This window comes from Lepisma saccharinum, chromosome 25 (genome assembly GCF_977018435.1).
Source record: "Lepisma saccharinum chromosome 25, izLepSacc3.1, whole genome shotgun sequence".
NCBI classification, from domain to species: Eukaryota; Metazoa; Arthropoda; class Insecta; order Zygentoma; family Lepismatidae; genus Lepisma; species Lepisma saccharinum.
Genome location: NC_139253.1, coordinates 36,574,432 through 36,594,440, shown reverse-complemented (window position 1 = coordinate 36,594,440; position 20,009 = coordinate 36,574,432). Strand labels below are relative to the sequence as shown.

Genomic DNA, 20,009 nt, shown 5'->3' with positions numbered 1-20,009 from the left:
TTTTAAATTGTAGGTCACATGGTCTACGTATTTTCGTGACAGTTTGATATGTTGAAACAGATTTTTGAGGAAGTAAAAGTAAAGTGCTCCCCTGCACTTTTCCATGAAGGTGTATAGTAGGGGTGTGGAGTTAGGGCTCCACACTTTCCTGATCACGGATGAAGGTAAAGGTGATGTGATCAGCACCACGCTCCTGGTTACCATGATGCTGGGTGGGCGCCAGAGCAGTTTGAATAGGTGGAAAACATCCCGGTTCTCCCCCGCAGGGGATCGACCCCGGGTCTCTCGCATAGTAGTCAGACGCCTTAACGACTGAGCTCCATTATTACTCGCTCGACAAATGCCGATGATGCGCACTTAGCTTGGTAATTCAAAATATATCTCGTGCTACAAATACGAAGATGTGGCTCCCGTGTGACGGTAGATACGCACTCGATCTCCTGTTAAAACCCTGCCACTTTGCTCTGTGATGCAAATGGGTTTGATAGAAGTTGAAAAACTAGTGGGAAATACATGATTTAATGTGGCTGTCGGAATTATTCCATGTACGTATAACTCTATAGTTTACTCTTGAGTAAAATGTTGGAAAACTTGAATGTTCTATGTACACAAACATTGCCTAGAAAAGACAAGAATGTTGGATTTCATGGAATTTTTCGTTGTTTTAGGACATTTCTTTTTTAAAAAAATCACTAAAAACGCCAACAATTCGCATTTTATGCCAAAGTCGCATTATTTCGATATTTCGAACGGGCGAAAAATGTGTCCAGACATCACTGCACATTCCTAAACATAACTTCACAGCAATTACCATTTTTCACGGTTTTGGCGTTTGCGAAAAATCAAGCGAAAAATCAATGTACCTACTAATTGGAAATTAATTTCTGGCCACCCCTCGTATAAATCAGTAGATGGAAAGTGAAAATTTAGCAGGGCTGGCAGAGAAAAGTCAATTCTTGAAGAAAGTGATTTGCTTTTATGATTGAATGATTCGGGTAAATATGATATTAAAATATTTACGTATTTATTATTAGTATTTTATTTCATAATATTGGACGTTAACTTCACTCAGTGATAGATTAATGACCATCTCTCACGAGTTTAAACAGACAGGACAGAGACTGGCGTTAATTTCATTGCAATACTAGTGTTGCAGTAAATTTGAGTTTGGGAGCATGCACTTGCCAATTTTTATAACGTTCACCAATGCAGATTTATGTTTGACTTTTTTGTGACAGTAGTATTCAATATATATCCCATTTGGTTGGATTCTTCTTGATATCTAAGAATAGTGCAATATCATTGTAAACGTATGTTAACTTGTGCGAAAAAAGTAATACGTCAGGATGATTAAAGAAAACCTTCGTAAGCAATGCTACATTAAATAAGGTGAAGTGAGCCAGAGGAGTAATAAAATTCCTGCAGCATATTTGCAGTCTAAAGCTCTTGTTGTTTATGCATGCGATTTTTGTTGGATGTTGCAGTTCATGCAATTTCTGTCGCATGTTGTAGTGAGATCAGAGCGTATAGAAGAGGAAGTGTGCGCACTTCGGTTTCTTCCCGTAAGCCAAGTGAATAGAGAGGTGCCCCACCGAAACACTGGCAGCACCTTCGCTTGCGACGAGCGTCTTCTGCTTGCAGTGCGGCCGCGCATTATGTAGAGCGTTGTGTTGTGTTGTGTTGTGCTAGAATAACATTGTGTACTTTTATTAATGACAACGTTGTTACGTTATTCAGTTTAGTGTCGTTAGATTTGTGATTGTTCCGTTGTGACTAGTTTGTGTTGTGTTCAACGCATTATTATTGTGTTTGAGACAGCAGCGAGCGAAAACTACAAGATGCCTACGTGTTTCGTACCCGGCTGTAGATCTGGATATGACTCCTGCACAAGCAATATATAAAGGATCAGAAGCACATACAACTTTAATAAAATGGAATGCTGTCCTTAGAGATAATCGAAATTCCTTCGCTTCAGAAAAAAACGCTAGAGTCCTTAAGAGTGACTTTAGAAAGTACTTTAGAAGTGTCCGAATATCTGTGGAAGAACAATTACAAGTACGTTTTGACAGGAAAATTTAATCATTAATTTGGGCCATTTTGGTATATTGCGGTCGTTCACTTGTGGTGATCATCCCTCCACTGTGGATTTTCTGCACTTACATATGTGCAATCAATTTACGTACCAGCAAAACTTGCTTTATTTTCGGGCGGAAACTGTGAATACAGTGTCCTCTGACGTATTTTGTTAATGAAATGCGAACTCTGGCAAGAGCAACCGAAAATAAAAATCTTTCGGTGAAGAAGCAACCTGAAAATAAAATAAGGGAAAAAATTTCCATTGTTGAAGATGAAATTCAAATACCGGACTGGGAAAGCAACATACCGTACTTAAATGAACAAAGTGTTGGTAAAGAATACTTGGTGTATCATTTGGCAGGATACACAGTGCGGTATATTTCAAAAGTGACGCATTGTAAACTGTGTACAACTTTTCTGCACGGGGAACCAACTAACGTACCTGCCTCACTTACGCTAATCCAAGACCATAGGCGCCGACTCCATGGGGCTTAATTGTGCCCCATGAACTTAACTTTAAATTCACATTTGAAATGTTCTAGACCATCAACTTTGGGGGGCTGAGACCGCTAAACCATCAACTTTGGGGGGGGGGGGGGGGCTATGACCAGAGACAGCAAAACACATGACTTATTATTATATACTAAGTATGTAATTATGAGTATTGTTAAAATTGATATTTTTGCGAAATTCATGGGCTTTTATGAGATTCCGAACACTGAGGCCAAAACTTAAAAAAGGGAGAGTGATTCATTCATTAATTTATTTCAGTGATCAGAGCCCCCCCCCCCAATAATTTTGACAAGTCGGCGACCCTGTCCAAGTCTATGGTTCGGGTGACGGCTGTAAATACCTTACCTATGCATCGAAAAGTGTTTATGATGTGCTGTTACGAGTGGAAGATGTTGTTGCAGAGAAATTATCATGTGCTAATAGTTTATGGGGGGATATATTTTTTGAGTGTTTGGACAATTTAAATATAATTGCTTCGCAATTAGGATGCTGTGAAGATCATGTGCTGCGTACGCTACCTAAACTCGTATTTCACTATCTGAAATGTCGATTTTTCTTCCGCACCAAGGAGATAAGAAAGGAATTAAGTGCCTCGAAGACAGCAAAATCATCTCCGAAATTCTTCAAACTATCCAGCTGCTGAGCTCTTCTCCAAACGTAAGTAACATGCATTTTTGTTTCTTATGTAGTTAGCTATGTAAGCAACGCGAGCATCTTCCGCGCAGTCTCAAACGTCACCACTGCCATCTAGGCGGTGGACCACGGCAACTCAGGGAGTGCACACACTATTCCTTCTATACGCTCTGGTGAGATACTTTGTCGGGTGGCGATATTCGACAAAAATCGTATGTATCAATGGAACCTATTTGTTTCCATGTTCCTTCAGTTTGTCCAACAAAATGCCTTACTACGACGTCAGATAACTATCGGACGGCGCCACCCGCTCTTATCCCCTCCATCTGTTGAAAAGTCCCCTTACTACTCCCATACGGACAAGAAAAAATTATAATTCAATGCATTTTCCACCTAATATTAAGAGGCTTAACCTTTACTTTTACCATATGGTATCATCAGAGTAAAGTCGTACTGGCCCGATGATACCATATGGTATGGTGCTGATTACAAAATGAATGTGCTTTTTGGACCTTCATACTCTTATGTTTGGGTGGAAACTCTGACACAGGTCTGGAGCAAGCCTGGGAAATTTATGTTGATGACCAACCTCCCCTCTCCTCTCCTCTCCTCATGCCACATTCCCGAACAGAGTTTCACATTTTTGCTCATTATTTAACTTGTATGGCACTCAGGAACATGAAACATCTTTCAATCTCTTTGGAAACGTCCATTCTTTGAAGAGAATACTAAGGTTTGCACCTTGTCCCCAAAATAGCAGGAGAAGAGGGGGCAAGCTCCAGATTTTTGTTTTTTTTTCATTGAAATTCGGTGGTCGCGCCCCTCAAACCCCTATTTCTCGGTTAGGCATTCTGAATTGTACACGGTTGCATGCTCTGATGTTCTATCTGTAAAACAAAACTTATCCGAAGTAGATTGCTCGCATAGTGCCAGAGTTATAACAATTTTCCTCCAAAAATGCTAATTACCTATTTTCCGTAAAAAAAAAATCACATTTTGGCTTATTAATCAACTTGTATGGCACCCAAGAACATGAAACATGTTTCATTCTCTTGAGAAATGTCCATTCTTTGAAAAGAATACTAAAGTTCGCGCCCTCTCCCGAAAATAGCAGAGGAAGATGGGGCAAACTCCAGATTTTTGTTTTTTTCCATTGAAATTCGGGGGTTGTGCCCCCAAACACCACTACTCGGTCCGGCGTTCTAAATTGTACACGGTTGCATTCGCTGATGTTCTAACTGAAAAACAAAACTTATCCGAAGTAGATTGCTCGCATAGTGCCAGAGTTATAACAATTTACCTCCAAAAATGAAAATTACCTATTTTTCGTAAAAAAAAATCACATTTTGGCTTATTATTCAACTTGCATAGCACCCAAGAACATGAAACATGATTCATTCTCTTGAGAAATATCCACTCTTTGAAAAGAATATTAAAGTGCGGTTTCTCTGCAAAATAGTGGGAGAAGAGGGGGCAAACTCCAAATTTTTATGTTTTTTTCTATTGAAATTCGGGGGCCGCGCCCCTCAAACCCCCCTTCCTCAGTTCGGCTTTCTGAATTGTACACGGTTGCATGCTCTGATGTTTTTTCTGCAAAACAAAAATTATCCGAAGTAGATTGCTTCCATAGTGCCAGAGTTATAAGAATTTTCCTCCAAAAATGCAAATTACCTATTTTTCGTAAATAAAAATTCACATATTGGCTTATTATTCAACTTGTATGGCACCCAACAACATGAAACATGTTTCATTCTCTTGAGAAATGTCCATTCGTTGAAAAGAATACTAAAGTTCGCACCTTCTCCCCAAAATAGCAGGAGAAGATGGGGCAAACTGCAAATTTTTGTTTCTTCCATTGAAATCCGGGGGTTGTGCCCCCAAACCCTCCTTCCTCGGTCCGGCATTCTGAATTGTACACGGTTGCATGCGCTGATGTTTTAGCTGCAAAACAAAAGTTATCCGAAGTAGATTGCTCGCATAGTGCCTGAGTAATAACAATTTTCCTCCAAAGAATATTCGAATTTAAAATTCCCGCCGAGAGAAATTTCTCTCTCTCTCTCTCTCTCTTTTCCTGCCATCACTGGTTTCTGGCGCCGTGGTTGTGTTGCGCATAAAAGGGACCTAAAAGTTGAGGCCGAAAGTTACGAACGAGATTTCCTGTTCCCGTGCAGAGTTCCATAACGATATCTTTAAATAAATAAATAATAATAAAAAAAAAGTCAATGAAAACGAAATTCCCTGACATTTCCCTGACTTTTTTTGACACCTCAAATTCCCTGACTTTTCCCGGTTTTCCAGGTTTTCCAGGTCTGTCGCCACCCTGAGAGTGCTTCACAATTCACGTAACAACATTGTTGTCTACATAATAGTAATGTGTGTGTGACAGTGGACTAGGATATGCCCATGTACAATCATGAACAGTGTTCTTCTATTGAGTGTATACCTCAGGATCCAACCAAGGAACAAAGACTCCAAGGATAGGAGTTGGATAGTTGTCCAGGAACCAGTGGTAAGAAGGAAGATAACAGTGAACTCAAAGTGACACTCTATAATATCTGCTTTTAAAATCACGAAAGTGAAACGTGTCATCATGAACTATGAAACTCGAACTATAAATTTAGAATTCAAAGTATTGATTTCTTATTTTCCTGTAGTTTATGGTTATTACAAGCATAAGCAAACAGTTTTTCTTTGTGACGTTTCAGGAGAACACACGCTCCTTTCATCAGACATTTATTTTCATTTTGACTAAAGATACAGTTAAAACAATGGTTAGTAATTTTTTAAACAAAAAGAATCTGTTATATAATGGATGTTGTCAATGTTACATTGTTGTAATATAGCAACTTAACTGTGAAAAGAAGCAGTCTGTTTTATTTATTTATTAAAAAAAAACTGAAAAAAAAACTGGAAAAAAAAACTGAAATAAAAATAAAACAGACTGCTTCTTTTCACAGTTAAGTTGCTATATTACAACAATGTAACATTGACAACATCCATTATATAATGGATTCTCTTTGTTTAAAAAATTACTAACCATTGTTATAACTGTATCTTTAGTCAAAATGAAAATAAATGTCTGATGAAAGGAGCGTGTGTTCTCCTGAAACGTCACAAAGAAAAACTGTTTTCTTATGCTTGTAATAACCGTAAACTACAGGAAAATAATTCTACAATGCAAGCAATGCGTACATACAAGAAAAACTATTGATTCTCTTCACGACCTAAATTCCATTGAAATATTAATCACAAACAATGTAAGAACACTTGATCAAAGCCTACTTACCAACTTTGAAGTTACTTGTGGTTAAAGAAGGGCACGTGAACAGTCTTGGAAATACCATATAAATAGGAATGGCCATTCCACAAGGAACATCACCTTCACCAATCTGAATATTCTGAATTTCTGTAGCTGAAATATATGGAGAATTAAAAATTAAAAAGAAACCTTTTAGTAAATTAAATCTCATTTTTTTGTGCACTACCACCACAATACAGTGGAACCTCAGTCTTCCATTTTTCTGGTGCTCCAAGGATAAACACAAGAGCACTGTAATGTAAAATGTGGGAATGTAACTGAAGTTCCACTGTAAACCCAACCTCCCTCATTAAATTTTTTGAAGATTATGGCCCTGAAAATGCATTTTCTACTGGTGACATGTGTAAGTATTTATTCACTATAGGTCCTTAAATACTACATAAGAATGTATAGACTGGAATCACAGATAAGAGAAAATTTGACATCCTATCGAGCATGTTTGGGATGCTCTTGGGTGATGACTTACGCAGCATAACCCACCACCATGGACCATTCCTGACCCGAGGAATGCTCTCTTATAGGAGTGTACTCGTATCCCTCCATCGTTGATTACCAATCTGATCCAGAGCATGGAGTCCAGATGTCGTGCCTGTTTGTCTGTTTGAGGTGGTCACACAACATATTGATGGTTTGAGTGCTCTCATACTCGAGTTCCATCTGCTGGGGTCTTGTGCTTTTCAGATTTGTGGACAACCTGTTTACCATTCTGAAATGTTGCTGGTCATTTTTGTTGCATGTTGCATCTGTACCTTATTGGTGTCATAAACCCTCGTGAACCCTGTTTTTTTGATTGTCTCCTTCTGTTCACTTGGTGTTCATTAAGAGGGAGGTGGAGTTTGGCGAAGGTCGCCGTGGAAAGCCCTTAAATTTAACATGGGCTTTTTTGCTTCTTGATGAATATAACGTTTTAGGACAAAAATTTGCCAGCAAACACGAAGTACATGTGAACTTACTTTATGAAACTTTGAGTACATGACACATTTATGCAATTTCAGTTCGATAAATGTGCACAAATTGCATTAACCTTTTTTCAATTTCCCATAAGGAAATACGTAAATAAGCACAGAATGGTTATACGATTTGTGGGTAGCAGCCACGAAAATGGCCATTTTGATGGATACTAACGTAATGCTCAATCCTTTTATGACTAAGCAAGGGAGGGCTTTTCTTTCAAAAGTCACTTGCACAGCCCAAAATGATTGTTTAAAAATGTCATGTATTATCGACGGCGAAAGATACGGCCGCTTCAGCCAAATTTCATCCATCATAGTTCGCCACTTGGCCACTAGATGTCTCTGTTCGAAAATTGCCTCCGCTGACAGGGAGGGCTAGTTCGCGAGGGTGTTTGAATCGTCTGCACAGCTGGGTTCCTTCTTACCTATTCATGTAATAAAAATATATTAATTAATTTAATATAATTATACATATTTTAATTTAACATTATTAATATTATTATTTTGAGACATTACGGCCCTCCGAAATATATATCTAGATACGTGCCTCATGTTCGATTTGAATAAAATATAGAAAAGGTGGGGAGGGTGGTAGTGCTTCCTCTTTTTACATTTCAATAGTTTTACCTCACATGTAGTACTTTGTGAGTCAACGGTGCAGATAGGAAATACGTGTACACACACATGCATACCAGGCACGTATCTAGAAATATGTTTGGAGGGGGGGGGGAGTCCGAACCAAGTGTCTCAGGAATAATAATAATAATAATAATGTTTAAATTAAAATAATTATATTAAATCAAATTAATAATAATTACAATACATAAATTAATATTATATTATTATTACACGAATAGGTAAAAAGACTGTATATGAATATAATTATAACAGCGCATATTCATTACGTAGCTTACCTGCAGTTAAGATCGGAATAATTTACATAAAAGCAAGTACACTGGCAATGAAATTAATGTAAAATACATGAATAATTGCATATTTATCGAATAACAAAAATGATGTTACATGTAGTTGGAGAAAAGTAAGTTTCTGATTAACATTTTATGCATATTATTTTCAGTAGTAGTGTAGCTACATAAATCTTCCTTGTAATGTTATTCAGAGCCGTATGATCCCAATATAATCCTTGCCTTCTAAAACGTTCAGAGGAAATTAATAACCATCGATTATGCAACAAATGCTAATATTTTCATTACTTAATTTTAGTACTTAATAAGTCTTCCGGGTGTGTGGGGGGGGGGGGTCTGGTCCCCCTAAATACACCCATCCTGTCCTTCAAAGCCGTATGATCCCAATATAATTCCTTGTCTTCCAATAAGTTCAGAGGAAATTATACAACAAATGCTAAACGAGTATATTTTCATTATTTAATTTTCATATTTAATAAGTCTTTCGGGTGGGGAGGGGTCCTGACCCCCTAAATACGTCCTTTCCGTCCTTTAAAGCCGGATGATTCCAATATAATCCTTGTCTTCCAATAAGTTCAGACGAAATTATATAACGGCTAAACAAATATATTTGTCATTATTTAATTTTAGTACTAGATAAATCTTTCAGGGGGGTCCGGAACCCCTGGACCCCCCTATGCATACATAATTGATGATTCGCAAAGGAACTTCGTTAAATTCCCATGCTTGTTCCGCTCGCACATCACATCCTCTCCAAATTACAATACTATTGTTGTTGCTTACATATATGTGTGTGTGTATGGTTCCTAAAACTTCACTACTTCCAAGCATAAACTTTATTTGACTCTTACAAAACATTTGTTTTTGGAGTGGAAGGATCATGAAAAGGTCTACTGTTTCTTTTGCAAATCTTCAATTAATGTAAAATTTAGTATAAAAACATAATTTTGGCTGACTTGGTAACTTGAGATTTAAAGACAAATTATTAATTTGAATTATTCATTAACAATAACAAAAGTGATATAAAATCTAGAAGGGCAAGATTCTTGGCTTGGTTGAGAATTACATTTGAGATGTACAGGTTAGGAAAGGGGAGGGAGAATTCAGTATTCTTCCTCTTCAGCGTGAACCCTGCCTCCTACATTCTACATGTCCATTCAAAATGTCTTCTTAGTTTCGGACATATTTTGCCTCATCCATAGCGTAATGGTAAAGATGACCCTCGTAATGTCAAAAGGTCCCGAATTTGGTACGTGGTGGATGCCCAATAGTTCAATCCCACTATAAATGTAGGTCCAGTCCCGATAGCCTATCTATACATAAAGTAGACTTACAGAAACTCAAACTCAAGATACTCAAATGACCGACATAGGGTTGACAGCGCTTGGTGCAGTGAGAGAGCCCCCTTTGCCAAATCAAAATTAGGAAACAAAAACTCATCTTCAGGTGTTCCCCACTTTTTCACCCTTAGATGCAGTTCTGCATCGTGACTGTACGGTGTAAGTGTACCCCCTCCCCCTTACGCAAAGGAGCATTCATCTGCAGCATGATTTTCTGAGAGCAAATCTGATTCCATCGTTCCACACAGATTTTAAACAATTTTAATCTCCTTAAAGAGGTTTCCAAGAACTTAGGTCAATGAGCTAACTAGTAGCAACCACAATGTAGTAGAATAACTTTAGAATGGTTTGAATTTCTGTGGTAAGGAAGATAATGTTTATAAGTTATAAACAATATACACTTTTTTATTGGGCGAACTGAAAATAGGTTCTTTTAACAGTAGCACCTTGCGTCTGCTGTCAAATTACCAAAAAAAGGGGGGGGGGGTACAGGGTGTACAACTTGATTTACAGATTAAGGGGGTACAGTACCCCCTTCAAAAATTTAGGGCTGTACTCCCCTTCCGTTCCTGCGCCACTGGGTATTATCAATTGAAAGAATTGGGAGAGGTGGGTATTATCAATTGAAAGTAATGGGGGTGGGGATTATCAATTGAAAGAAATGGGGGAGGTGGGTATTATCAGTTGCCAGGGCACGGGTGTTCTTTGTGAGTATCCCTTCATCAATTCCATGTAATCACCATTTTATGTCGTGATTAGCCAAAAGTGACAGAAAAGTGACGAAAAATAATCAACCAATCAATCAACGTATCTTCACACTCGGTGGTGTTACATTTCAATTGTTCGGTTTCCAGTAAACATTCCATCTTGACGTCATCCGTAACACTGCCATCGTGACCGTAATACTTGTAGTTATTTCGGAGCAAGATGACCAGATATGATACGGGACTTATCCTGAGGGGTGCGAAAGCCAAAGCTAAAAACTAAACACAGTCCATAATTACCATAGCATCAGGTCTTACAAGATACATACATACAGGTTAGTCACTATTCTGTGACAACATCAGTAATAGGTCTTAATATTAAATAACACAAAAATCACGCAGCAAATTAAAGGTATTACGAATAACATTAAAAATATATATCTAGAACTGGAAAGAGCAATAAACATTTGTGCAACGAGAAAGGAAATTAACAATAATAAATATTAGTCTGAGGGGAAACACGTGTCATAATGATACAAAATGATAACATTTAGAAAGTTTCAAATACGTGAGCTGTTTTTAAGATGGGTAATACATAAAGTGTAAGTTCAATGTATACCTAATCATTTCCTTACATCATTCATTGCTACTACTGTAGTTGTACATTTTGTTGCATTGGTTTGTCTTTCATGTCTTCTGATTATCCCTAGGTCATTCCACATGTTGGAGACTTTTTCTTTAAATTTGAAATAGTCTCGCTCCCGTCCATCTCGAATTATTATCAGCACTGTTTGTAGTAGTTAAAATAATAACTGTTACTATTTTTTGTGCTTATTACTACAAGGGTTGGATAAAAAGTAATGGCAACACTGCTGTCCCGTGAAAGGGGAGAGTCACAGCACCACAACAGTTTCGTGGTTGATAAAGGAATGTCAGACGAGGAAGTATAGTGAGTGGGGTGCGATTGTATGTTATTCAGTCAAAAACAGCAGTGCTCTGAAGCAGAGGACAAGAGTGCAAGCACCCTAACAATATGTTTAGGCAAGAAGAACAACGTCTCTTAGGCAGACGGTCAACGCAGCCTACTACTGCACCTTCTTGCAACACCACCTTCGTCTTGCATTAAGAAGGAAGCGATGGCACGTTCTGGCACGGTGTCCCATCATCCTGCTTGACAATACAAAGTGTCACACTGCGAACACTGTGACTGCGCTCCTGCATAACTGGTAGTGGGAGGTACTGGAACATCCGCCGTATTCACCGGTATGTGACCGTGTGATTACGACCTTTTTGCCAAAATGAAGGAACCACTGGGCGGGAAGCACTACGACACGCGCGAAGCCATCATACGTGCTATAGGGCGGTCACTGCGGGACATCGACAGAGATGGACGCGCTGATGGTGTACGACGCCTTCCATACGTGTGGCAGAAGGTCGTAGAGATGGGGGGGGGGGGGGCGATTACATTGAAGGAATGTAACACGTGCTCCTCTGCCAATACAGTCAAGTAGCAATTATACCAGTGTTGCCATTACTTTTTATCCAACCCTTGTATTAGATACAAATTTTGTATCCAGAAAAAAACACCTACAAAAAAAAAAAAATGGCGACGAGTATGCCTCTGCCTCGTTATCACTGCCACTGTGTACTTTCAATTAGTTATTTTAATTGATTCGTTGTTACTTCAACTGATAATCTCTACCTCCTTCTTTACTCTCAATTTATAATCTGAACCGCACTAAGAGAAATTCCACATAATTATAGCAGCCACTGTAATCAACAAAATTTATTCAATCCAAATCTCATTTGTGAAGGTCCTGACTGTTTGCCGTGGCCACTTTCCAGGCAAGGGCCAGCCAGCAGTGAATATTTTGCCAGTGGAGAAATCTTGAAAGAAGCCAGAACCAGAATGAAATGAAACAGGTGGTGCCCTTTCGCAGCGGTCACGGAGGGGAGGGGTGGTGAAGGCAGGAGGGAGGCATGGTGGCAATTCTTTCCACCATGAGGGGGAAGATCCTCTGGCCCACGGCCTGTGCTCTGGCCACACAACCAAGAAGAATTCCTAGTCCCCTGATATGTCGCTAGGTGTGTCTGTATCGCACCAGGGCAGGAAAACTCTTTTCATGGCAACCTCCAGGGCACACTTAAGATTTGTAGAGCTTTGTAGAAAAATAATGGGTTATATGAATAAAACCAAGCATGTTTTTTTGTTTTTTTTTGTTTGTGTTTGTGTGTGTATGCACGAGTATTGTAGTCATTTCTTGTAGTTCTGTAACCACTAGATGATGTGTATGTGATCTTTTCGTCACTGCCGAGTTTCACATGTACTCATGTCAAAGTGCACTGTGTTTGTGTTATGTTTGAGAACGGTGTTGAACAATTAGATGCAGATTACATTCTTCACAAAGATCCCACTTCAGATTTTGAAGAGTTATTTCATTTACTTTATGGTTCTTACAAGCATGTGAATACAATATTTGATGTAACGTTTCAGGAGTACACATGCTCCCTTCATTAGACATTGGCAGCTTGTGTTCTCCTGAAATGTTACATCAAATATTGTGTTTATATGCATGTAAAAACCATAAAGTACAAGAGAAATAATTCTACAATGCAAGCATATACAAGAAACTATTTTGAAGATAGTGGTGATTTCAATTCTGACGAGGAAATGGTATGTTTAGAATTTAGGATGTTTTTCATTGATTATTTCTATATTACATTCTAAAAATAAAATAAAACTTTTATCACAATGCCATTTTCCTTCTTGCAAAGAAATTGTTACAAAAAAATATATAAAATGTAACACACCTGTGGAAACATGACTTTTGTAAAGCGTGAAACACAGGAAACGAACGGTTTTCAAATGGAGAGGGGGTAGGGTGACATTGAACTCACTCGGCCATGCCATTTTCGGCACGGTTTGGATCATCTCGACTGGCAGCAAGAAGAAATAGAGAGCGTGTATGATGTTAGCTGAAGCCAAAATAGCTTCCAGTGACCGCCATGTTGGATGGTGCCACCTGCCTGTTGCGTCCATTTGTTAACATCCAGCGAGAGGGAATTTCGTCGAGAAAAATAAGGCTGCTCGTTATGTTCCTTTATGTTTAAATCCCCAGAAACAATAACACGAACAACAACTATCTGCCTGGCGACATTATGTCGAATTGAGGCTGAGTGAAAACACAGTATGGTGAATCTTACACAAGGATTTGGAATTCCATCTGTAGATTTCACAAAGCTTTGGTAAATAAAAAACTGCTCGTAGCATCTGATCTATGCATCAAACAGAAAAATGTTATTACAAAAGATTTTGTGCTGTGCATATGCTGTATATTGAGGCGAGACTAAGACCGAGACAATCATTTACAACTTGAGACCGAGTCTTTGCAAAGTATTGTCTCGTATTGTATTGAAACCACCCCTATACTTGGGCACACAAGGGTAACCTGCAAGTTCTATAAAGTAGGAACCTTGTTCTCTTTATTGGTTGTTGCATGTATTTGTTTCCCATGTTAATCAGAGGCAATATCTCAACATTCACCTCCAGTGGAGGCAATTGGGGGGGGGGGGGGGGAAGGGAGTTGCCTTTCCACTCTTTGGCACTTTTGCCCCCCCCCCCACTATGATAAACGTTATCTACCAAGGGAAACTGTCCTTCCCCACCCACTAATCTTGGAACCCAATTGCTGCCACTGTTCACCTCCCAAGTTCTGTCTCCACATGGTGAGTGCATTACTTGTTATCTTAACATCCTTATGCTTAACTTCACTTGTACATAAGGAATGCAACAATACCATACATCGATAATATCGATATCGAATATAGATATCAACATATCAAATATCAACATTGACATTTTCGATATCGATATATCAACGTCAATATTTTTACAATATTGATGCTTCGATATTTTTAAAATAGTGACTCGATATCGATATATTGAAATATATGCCTAGAATAGGAAAAAGTATATTCAAGAACATGTATTCTGTGAAATAATTCTCACCGTCTCTGGCATATCCTTCTGCACATCCACAAGTCTCCACTCTTACTAACTGCAATTCTATGGATTTTATAGGTATCTCACAATGCTCAACAATCAACTGAAACAGACAGAAAAAAATCTGCATTAAGAAATACCAAAAACAAACAAAATTATACCAAAAGGTTTTACAGTTTCATCTTGATGGTATGCATTAATCTTGAAACAAACACAAGTTATTTGAAATTACAATGTTTCAACTGCATGTTTCATTTGTAAATAGTCTTAAGTATTGTTTAAAAAATTCTATATTCATGACTGAAACTGCAAACCTACATTTTATGCATAGGTGTGCTAATCATTTTAACAGCATTGCTAAAGTCCCTGGTTCAAATTTTGATTCAAGTAATTTAATGAGAAGAACTGCTTCAGAATGGGACATATAAATTTGCAAATCTATTGGCAGGAAAAAATGCAGAAGATGGTTGAATCTCCAAAGCGAGATCTTTGCCATCCACATCTTCTAGACATTGCAGACCAGCTGAAGCTGTGTGGAACAACATGGATTATTGACATTTGTTGCAACAAGTACAGAACCCATATTGTCATTATTACTCTCTCTGGTGATGCATAGCACATGCACATATATTTTATCATGTGCCCACAATAAAGGTTTGTAATCTGCTCCTAATTTTTAAATAATCCTGTGCTAGTGCATACACACATACAGACAGTTATATAAACATATTCAGCAAATCATAATTCTGTTTGTTATTGTTGGACTGTACAAAAAAGGAACTTCATTTCATTACATGTTACCTGACAAAAGAAATCACCATTACTTGTAAAAGTACCTGTTACTTGTAATGCACTTTCCAAACACTGTGGTTGACTTACCTCTCCTGTGAATGGTTTTGTTAAACAGCATACAGTTGAGTCCAATTGTCCAGTAACACGGAATCGGGGAATTCGAGACTTCTCTTTCACATTTTGTAAAGATTCTGGAGTGATGGAAAACTTTACAGGTTTGTGTGTGGCTTTATCACAAGCTCCTTGCTGTGGAAAAAGGAATGAGTATTATTAATTAAAATCACACATGTAAACATGCACACTTGTGTAAATATAACAGGTATTAAAATAGAGGATTGGGACAATATTCCAACACATCATATGGTCCAATTTAATTACAAAAATTGACATCTTAAATGTCTGAATGGCCTCTAAAACTCCTTTGAAATCAATGGTTTAACCACACGTATCAACTGCCCTGTATCAGTATTTCCATTTTCCTTTGACCCTGATGTAAGTTTCGTCCATTTTTCCACAGGGTATAGTAACATCTTATCCAATTTTTCTTGAACTACTTTCAGCCAAAGTATAAAAAATAGTGGAATTTCAAAGGCTTGGTTGGTTCGTTGATTTGGTGTTTTAAGTCCACTTTATGCACAGCGAGGCTAATCTGGACTAGACCTACAGTTTAAAATGGGATTCGAACCACTATGTGCATCCAAGGAATTTCAAAGGCAACAGGAAACAAATTTTTTAAAGGGAAAAATCATGTGATAATTAAAGTAAAGTTCTTTACGTTTGTCTTTTAACCCTTTTCTTCGTTTCTGATAAATTATATCATTTAACTTGGTAAAATCTAATTTAATTCCAGCATGACACAAAAATTTCTAAAAATTATATTTACTCCTTTTTAAAATGTTTTTTCAAATGTGACATGCATAACATGCATTTGCAAGATATTTAAAACAACAACTTTTATTTACCTTGTATTCGACAATAAACTCTGCAACTTTCAAGAGATCCTTTGCCAAGAAACTTCTTTTCATCTCACACCTTAGGAGATACTGAACATTTACAAACACACCATGGTAGGTTTCATACAAAGTCCTTGATCCTCGAGGTTTCAGAGGGAATTCGAATGGAATTTCTGTCTTTCCAGCAGGAATCTTTCCAGGAGGAGCAACCTCTAATGTGTAAGACACCAGCTGAATAGGCTGAAAGAAAATGCAGATACCATTACATATGTAAATTGTCGTGCACTCTTAAGTAACAATATATACATATCCACAACTAATGTTACAATGAACAATAAATGAAAGTAACAGCAAAGAAGAGAATGCTAAATAATAATAATAATACATTATATATTTTGTATAATAGCATAATAACAACAACTTAGAAGAATGTATTTTTCCTTAACAACATTTCTTTCTCTGCAGGAGAGAACCATGAAGTCCTGAACTACTTTAATTCTTCTTATTTATATGAATTTCTTTTACATTAAAGAAAGAGATTAACTGAATACCTGCTTGTAACCACAGACTTGACATCATCATCAGAGATGAATATTAGGGGCCCTGCAAAGACTATTTCCGTGGCCCAAAAATGACGAAAATCAGATGGTGCCAGGTGTGATGAATAAGCAGGGCATGGCAGGTCCTCAAACTACATGTTTTGCAATATCATCATGGTGGTGGTGGGATTTGCTGTGAGGCTTGGCATTGTCTTGCTGGAGACAGGAGACCCCAATACTTCTGCGTAGTAGGTTTTTCAATAGGTCACAGTAGCTTCTGCTGTTCACCTTTTGGTCCGCAATGGCTTGAACCATGTCAGGATTCACAATGCCAACAGGATGGCCAGGTTGGAACATCATTAAATGTTGTGATGCAGTTTTTTTTTTTTTCATAACCCACTTGTACTGGGCTCCATACACATATGTACAGTAAGGAAAAATTCTGTGTATATATTGCACCATGCCATGTAAGCACATACATCATACGGGGATATTTGAGTATGACCCCACACATTCTGGATCTTGTCAACTTTTGAAGATGATGTGTCAGAGCAATGCTCCGATTGCCTTTACCCTTACCCACATAAATATCCATTTATATGAGGCTGAGTCAACCCCAAGGCTGCTTTATGTAGACAAGGCTGGAAAAATTCCATCCTTAGATCAGCAACCCCCTGAATCAAACCCAGGTCTCCCATGCAGCAGTCAGATGCCCCACAGACTGGAATACAGTGGCTCCCTTCATAAATGTACAGCCGTCACCATAAATCACACATCCATATTAATCTCAATGGATTGTAAGCTTTCTGCTTGCAAAAATTACATCACTCTATGCAATCAAACTTTGGCACAACACTAACTTTGACCTGCCAGTAATTTATGCTCAACATACAATGGCAAACTACCTATACGATACTCACTAGATGGCAGTAAATGATTTCCTTGAGAACAATGCATGCCAGTTGTCTCATGTTAAACTTATAACATAACACTTTCCAGTTATTTTCTGACTGTATATTGAATCTTCTGTGTCTTGGACATTTAATTGATTGATTCATTGATTTGTTGTTTTAAGTCCACTTTATGCACAGAAAGGCTAATCGGGACTGGACCTACAGTTTAAAGTGGGATCCGAATCACTTGTGCCTCCACCGGGTATCGAATCCGGGACCCCTTGATTACAAGGCAACGACGCTACCACTGCACCATCGGGGAGGCCCTCTTGGACATTTAATGAATTATCTCATATATTATTTTATATTCTACATTTTAGCATTGCATAATTCTGCAAGCACATAGTAGTGATTATCCAATACATTTGCATTCATGAATAACGTAATATGTTATGAGGAGTTCGATAATTTAGTCATATTATTGATATAATAACTGACACTTCCAACCACATAATAAAGTGTGATTAAATATGATAACAAAATTTAGATTTATATAAACATACTTAAGGGTATAAATGTAGATACCTTAACAGAGTTGTAAAATGCTTCAAATATGCCAACATTCTTGGCACTCAATTGCAGATTTACTGAACCTTCCATTGCTAATGTAATACCATCATGTTTCACATCCGTTCCAGAATGTACTAAGATTACTCCTGTTATATTCTCCTGAAATTTGAAATGTGAATTACTATAACAGAAATATGTTCAATTTTCTATATCACATTTCAAAAGCAAACTTTGTGATACATAATGCTCTATTTAAACAACATTTAATATAATCAATTCCTCATCCTAAAATTGCTCACAAAATACTAAAATTAACATAAACTTCAAAATCGCGATGTAATTTACATTAAAGTCTCATCCAGAGATTTCTATTAGATATCACTAAACTAAGTTAAACAAGAAGAAATATATATTATTTATTTATTTATTCCAAGTTTCAGATACAGCACATGTAAGGTCATTTTACACTGAAAACTCTAATAAATCAACACAAACAAGTCAAGATCGTTTTAGGTAAAAACAAAAAAGGTAAATATAAACATGATAAGACAAACAAGGAAACAAACAAAAGATTTACATATTCATTCTTAGAGATGATCAGAAAATACTTTCAGGGGCAAAAATGTCGATGTTTGTGGGCAGATATAGCTACTATAGAACTGGGGCAGCCTGTGGAACAGGGAGTGCTGTATAAGAGAAAGCCTGGCAGTAGAGTTGTGGAACAATTAAGTGTTTCGGGTCAATCGAGTGGGCACTCTGAAATTGAATTCTGTAAGTAGAAATTCAGATGTTAATTTTCCATTGATGATTTTATAGAAAAAAATCATATCGGCCATGTCGCATCGGGTCTGCAGTAACTGAATGTTCAAAGTAGTCAGGATGTCAGGCACTGGCGGCTCCAGGGGGGGGGGGGGGGTTACGATTGTACAGCCATACCCCCGGTTATTTCACGGACGCCGGGGCAACATGAAGGCAGAACGTACCCATATTTTATTTTCTGAATGCATCCTTTTGGGTAAACTTGTTCTTGTTCTTGCGTATATTTGTTGCTACGCAACTTCCACATTGCAATGTTCCGACTGAAACACTTTGGTGATATGTAAGAGGAAAAAATGCCAAAACATTGTTCCTTTTGTTTGCTGTTTCAATTAACTGTCAACAATGGCACGGAACCTGTCCTCTAACGTTAACAATCCCTTATAAGATCGATTCTCAGTTTTACGAATTAAATTGTCGGTGTTTCTTTTTCCGTTCACTGCTTCAGAACGCGACAGGCAGCTGTACAGAAGGGCTACTGAACGTTTTTGAACATTTTAATAATCCGCAAGAATAAGCGGCACGATGAACATTTTCTAAAAATAGTTCATTGTATTGCTTCCCTTCGGATACTCAGTTGTGGTCTGGTAGTGAGTGAATCTAATGAATTAGAAGAACAGTTTGCATATTTCTGAGTTTTTCTTTCTGGTTTTTCGTTTTCGCATTCAATGAAAATGAGTACAGCAAAGAAAAAACTGTCAGGAGCAGAAAATAGGAAAAGGCTACCTTGTGTCAGTCTACTTTCATGAATAATTTTCTGAAACGTTCGAAATCAGTTGAGTTATTGAAATCATTGATTCCAGCGAATCATTTTTGTACACTTTTCCCGAACAGTATCATGGTGAAGAAGTCTTTGCGATTCGAGTTTCGAAACTAGAGACATTGACACTTGAATTTTGGATAACATTTGTTATGTCAGGTTTAGTGTTGTTTTTGTCTTTGCTTCTCTCCTGGTTTTTTCTTTTGAAATCACAACAAA

The 20,009-nt window shown here is 37.7% G+C and overlaps 1 protein-coding gene across 3 annotated transcripts in view; it reads right to left on the bottom strand.

Moving 5' to 3' along the window:
• LOC145978964 (vacuolar protein sorting-associated protein 26C) overlaps nucleotides 1-20,009 on the bottom strand; it is a 54,847-nt gene that overhangs the window by 32,026 nt on the left and 2,812 nt on the right. For all 3 annotated transcript variants that reach the window (XM_083112001.1, XM_083112003.1, XM_083112000.1), the window contains exons 2-6: nucleotides 18,230-18,373; nucleotides 16,222-16,452; nucleotides 15,347-15,505; nucleotides 14,474-14,570; nucleotides 6,509-6,634 (exon numbers count right to left, since the gene is read on the bottom strand). In XM_083112001.1, the coding sequence (XP_082968127.1) occupies nucleotides 6,509-6,634; nucleotides 14,474-14,570; nucleotides 15,347-15,505; nucleotides 16,222-16,452; nucleotides 18,230-18,373 (757 nt within the window). The remainder of the gene's footprint in view (nucleotides 1-6,508; nucleotides 6,635-14,473; nucleotides 14,571-15,346; nucleotides 15,506-16,221; nucleotides 16,453-18,229; nucleotides 18,374-20,009) is intronic.